Genomic DNA, 5000 nt, shown 5'->3' with positions numbered 1-5000 from the left:
TGATGCAGGTGTTGTTGCTCTCCGTGCCCGGGTCAGTGAAGGTACCCGTCATCCAGCTGGGAAGGAATCGCTTCTTGCGGACCGAGAGGACGGGCGTGCAGCACGGCTTGAACAGCTCGCTGAAAGTGTCGCGAAACTGCTTGCTCATGGCGCAGTACAGCAAGAAGTTGATGGCGCTGTTGAGCAGCACCAACATGTCCATCGTTTCGCCGAGGTTGCGGTAACACGGAAAGAATTCTGAGCCAAGTATTACCGTCAGGAGACTCAGGATGCCCTGCGGCACCTCAGACGCCAGGAACAGCACCAGGATCACCAGCAGCATCTTGGTGACGCGATCCGCGACTTTCTCAGCGTCGTTGGCGCGACCCGACGAGTTCATGAGCTTCGCGCGGCGGCGAGCGGTGCGCAGCAGCTCCTTGATAATGGCCACCGAGAGACCGGTGAGCGCTGCGCACGGCAGTAGCTTCAAGATCACGGAATATATCCAGAAGGTGATGTTCTTCAGGATCTCCCCGTGAGCTAGCGCCAGGCGACTCAGGTCCACGCGGTACAGAGTCTCTCCTTTGTACTGGAACTGAACGATGGTGAAGTTGAGATAGTTAGGAATATTGCAGATGAGCGAACAGAAGAAGGCGGCGACAATGACCCTGAGCGTGCGCGGCATGGAGCACCAGGAGACGTTGTTCTGTGGGAAGGCGATGGCGATGTAGCGCCACACCGCCAGCGTCACCGTCAGGCCGATGGAAATGGTGTGGAAGACCTGGCCGAAGTGGGCGTGGAAGAGGATGAACACCGCCCAGCCCCAGGAGAAGCGGGCGGTGAGGGAGCTCCACTGCCACACGTACTGGTGCATGGTGTAGGGGATGTACTCCACCATCACCAGCAGGTCGGTCACTGCCAGGCCTGTCAGAATGGCGTTGGTCGGGGACACCATGGAGCGCCGAGTCAGCACCACCATGTTGATCACGTTGGCCACGGAACCGAACACACACACCACCAGCGACATGCATCCGTGCACCGGCTGGTAGCTTTCCCGGAAATCCGTCCAGCTCCGAGAATTGCAGTACTTTTCCTGTAGAAGAGAAGCACAGTCAGTAATCGATGATCTAACCTTTAACCTTTTCAATAGTATGACATCTCAGCAGCACAAGATAGTGGTCCTGTGTAACTTTGTACTAACATTCTGAGAGTAACACTCAGCCTAATGAGATATTGAGTGTATGGTAAAATTTTCACTGTGCTTGTGGTTTAATTTCCAATGAGCAAAACTGCCTGGAGTTGCAAAAAAAAAAAAGTATGACCAAGAGTGAAAGGGTTACTAGTTACCACTGAGGGAAGAATGAGACGCATTGCACTGTCCATTCCCACTCATCCCCTCTACCCTCACTCATCCCCTCTACCCTTCCCGCCCACATCCTCACTCATCCCCTCTACCCTTCCCGCCCAAGAGAATTAACGTCCAAGAGTATTTATGAGACAATAACATGACCCTGCAGCTTCCTCCACCCCCTCCTTCCAACCTGAACCACCTGAAGTCCTTAACAGTTCAAGGGAAAAAAGAGTAATCAAAATAAAAAAAAAAAATGAAAATACAAAATCTCTTCCTTTCCCACGTTGTTATAGTTCCGTTCCAACCACGACCACCACACCCACCACCACACTAATCTGATCATCTTGCCTGTCTATTTGTCTATCTGCTAATTGGTTGCTCTTTTTAAATATGCATTTCTTTATGGTAGAGGAGGAGAAGGTGGTGGTGGTGGAAGAAGAAGAGGAGGAGGAGGAGGAGGAGGAGGAGGAGGAGGAGGAGGAGGAGGAGGAGGAGGAGGAGGAGGAGGAGGAGGAGGAGGAAAGGAATACAAAGGAAGACAGGAAGACAGCAACAGACCCTTAGGTCCTTACTAGGCTGTTTGTGGAGACTATCTACTAACTACCAGTGGTAGAGACAGGACAGAAAAGCAGAAGGCTCCTCCCACCCACCCTCCCTCCAGCCGAGGCTGTCAGGAAAAAAGGCGAAACCATGTGATATTAAAAAATCACATGGAATTTTAGTAGAGAGTGAAAAGGAAATATGTAATCTACGTGTGACTACTTGTGTTTGTGGGGAAAAGTGTTAACGCTTGGTAAATGTCATCTTGTGTGTGCATTGTGCACGTGGATGCACAGTGTGTATGTCGAATGGGTGGTGCGGCAGCCTTGCCTGGCGCTTTCTAGGGAGGCATCAGTCAATCAGGCCCCAGCACCGTTCAGTCCACTGAGATAGCATACTTTCCTTGTAGGGACACCGTACGCTGATAACCCCTTGCAACATTGATCCCTGGTACTTAGTTCCCGATGATGATCAATGGTTGACAAGGCCCTCTCCAAACACAGCCCGTCACAGGTCGAGAGTAGTAGTGGTGACCGTTCACTCTGGGCTATCTGTGCGTGTACGCATGCAGTGTAGTGTAGTTTGTATGTAAACACAGTGGAGGAGGAGGAGGAGGAGGAGGAGGAGGAGGAGGAGGAGGAGGAGGAGGAGGAGGAGGAGGAGGAGGAGGAGGAAGAAGAAGAAAAGAGAAGGAAACGAAAGTCAAGTTGGAATGCAAAGGAAATTAAATAGATCAAAAGTCAGACGCACACGCACACGCACACGCACACACACACACACACACACACACACACACACACACACACACACACACACACACACACACATTTCATCGGCCATTAAGTAGTACAATCTATGCTAACTACAGTCTTTTTTTCCAGCGTCATTACAACAATTGCTCCTCGTAGATAACATTTCATGCATTAACATCCTTTTATTGCGGCAGATGCAATACAAATGAACACATATATATATATATATATATATATATATATATATATATATATATATATATATATATATATATATATATACGTGCGTATATATGTATGTATGTATGTACAGTATGTAGGTATGTACAGTACGTAGGTATGAATGTATGCACTCGTATGTCAATATTATTTTCCAACACAAAATTTAATCCACACATGAAAGTTAATATTTCTTTTATTTCTCATGACAATAAATTCAAATGTAAGTGAATAATTGTGCCAAATTAGTTCCTGGAACATTTTTCAGCTGAGGATAAATTAAAAAAGAAAGTATATTTACAGTTTTAAGTATGGATTCTCTTTCAATTACAAACTATGCAACAAAATTAACACGATTAACCTTGAAAAAAATGTATATTTAATTTTGACAAGTTATTTCAATCACAATAAAACTTACATTGATATAATAAACGTGTAATTGCTGACGGCACACAGCGCGTGTCGGGCCGTGACCCCTGGAGACTGGCTGTGATACAGCCCCAGGTGGGCCGCCCATATTGGGTAGTGGTGCCTGTCTGTGTGCCTCTAGGCTGGGGGACGGTGGGGGCACCGTTACCATCATGCTGAGGCCCAGATGTGGTGCCAAATGTACAGTGTCGCCTGCACCAACTCCTGGCGTATCCTTAGCTTGACGGCAGGCGCATCTGTCTCGGTGGCGCCAGGTGGTTTGCGATGTGGCACGCTCCTCAAGGGCAGTCCTCGCTGCCCTTGTGCTCTTGCTGGCGTGGCTCAAGGGCGTTAGTGGGAATTACAGAAGTGCTGACAGGATTTACAGAAGCCTTGATAGGACTTCCAATGGCGTTGGTAGTATCCAGCGCTAAGGTCTGTCTGGCGTCCCTAGGGTACGGACACACTGCATGCGATTTGCTGGGGGATTAGAGGGTAGCTGATACCTGAGGCAAGAACAAGCACATATTTTTAAATATGAGTGACCATATCGGACGCGGGTAGTGGGTAAGATTGGAAGGAACCTGCTACCCGCGTCCGATGTGACCACTCTTATTGTTCTTGCCTCTGACCCCTTAGGCAACACGCTATCCTCTATCCTTCCGGCGACTCGCATGCAGTGTGTCCGTATCTGTGTTGGAAGGATTCTGAGTGGAGTTTGGGGTTTAATCAGCGATGGAAGAGTAACTGCTGAAGAAGTTCTCAGCTGGAACAAGAGAATCAATAGAGGAGTATCCTACAAGTGCAGGTGAAGGTTCAAAGTCAGGAAATATCTCATGGGACGCTATGGTGTCTTAGCGGGCGGCCCGGTGCAGTAAGAGTGGTGATCTTTCCTCATTCAGGTAAAGCTGGAATACTCCTACACCTCAGAGCTTTGCTGCATGCTAGTCACTAATTCTTCCTTCCTTCCTTCCCTCCTCTTCTTCCTCCTCCTCTTCCTTCTCCTACACACGCAGAGGGCAAGGGATGATAGGAGCTTCTTCGGTCCTGAGAAGCCTCCAGGTGACGCGGGTTGGCGGTTGATGAGTCTGTGTCACGGTGATTGAGTCTCGCTGGGAACGCACAACCCTCGTCTCCTTCCTGCGATATTTAGGAGTTGCTTCACTCGAACATTTTTTTCTTTGCATTCTCCTCCTCGTCCAGCAACACAGTCCGGCACATGAGTTAGTGAAGTTTTATTTTATAGTTCAGTTCTCGAGATGGTATACACCCAGCCGCCAATGAAAGTGGCGCGCATTATAAACAAACCCGTATCTCATAGCGCGGGAAGAACTGTAGCTCATTCTCAGTGTATTCTCAAGCAGCAGACATAATTTAATCTAACTTTGCTTTTCTATTTGGAAAGAAGCTTATACGTCTGTGTGTGTGTGTGTGTGTGTGTGTGTGTGTGTGTGTGTGTGTGTGTGTGTGTGTGTGTGTGTGTGTGTGTGTGTGTGTGTGTGTGTGTACTTCTCTTTGCAATAGAAATAGTAAACAAGCAAAGAAACGGACGATAAAAGAGATTAGAGAGAAAAGTATTACTGATGTTTGTCGTGCTATCACTTCGTTTACCTTCGCTTTCTTTCGCTCCCTCTCTATTTTTCGACCTTTTTTCCATTGCATTTTTCTTTTTCAGTCTCATTTTTTTCTTCTCATACGTAGCTCTTTATTTTTTTTTAGGTATTTTTTGCCACCCAGTTTTTATTCCTGTC

The 5000-nt window shown here is 47.7% G+C and overlaps 1 protein-coding gene across 4 annotated transcripts in view; it reads right to left on the bottom strand.

Annotated features, from left to right (window-relative positions):
• The window catches only part of LOC123516880 (G-protein coupled receptor dmsr-1-like), a 239287-nt gene that overhangs the window by 2294 nt on the left and 231993 nt on the right, over nt 1-5000 (bottom strand). For all 4 annotated transcript variants that reach the window (XM_045276600.1, XM_045276602.1, XM_045276599.1 and 1 more), the window contains one exon: nt 1-1072. This exon is cut by the window's left edge and continues 2294 nt beyond it. In XM_045276600.1, coding sequence (XP_045132535.1) covers nt 1-1072 — 1072 coding nt within the window. The remainder of the gene's footprint in view (nt 1073-5000) is intronic.

This window comes from Portunus trituberculatus, chromosome 41 (assembly GCF_017591435.1).
Source record: "Portunus trituberculatus isolate SZX2019 chromosome 41, ASM1759143v1, whole genome shotgun sequence".
Taxonomy (NCBI): domain Eukaryota; kingdom Metazoa; phylum Arthropoda; class Malacostraca; order Decapoda; family Portunidae; genus Portunus; species Portunus trituberculatus.
This window is presented reverse-complemented; position numbering and strand designations above follow the sequence as displayed.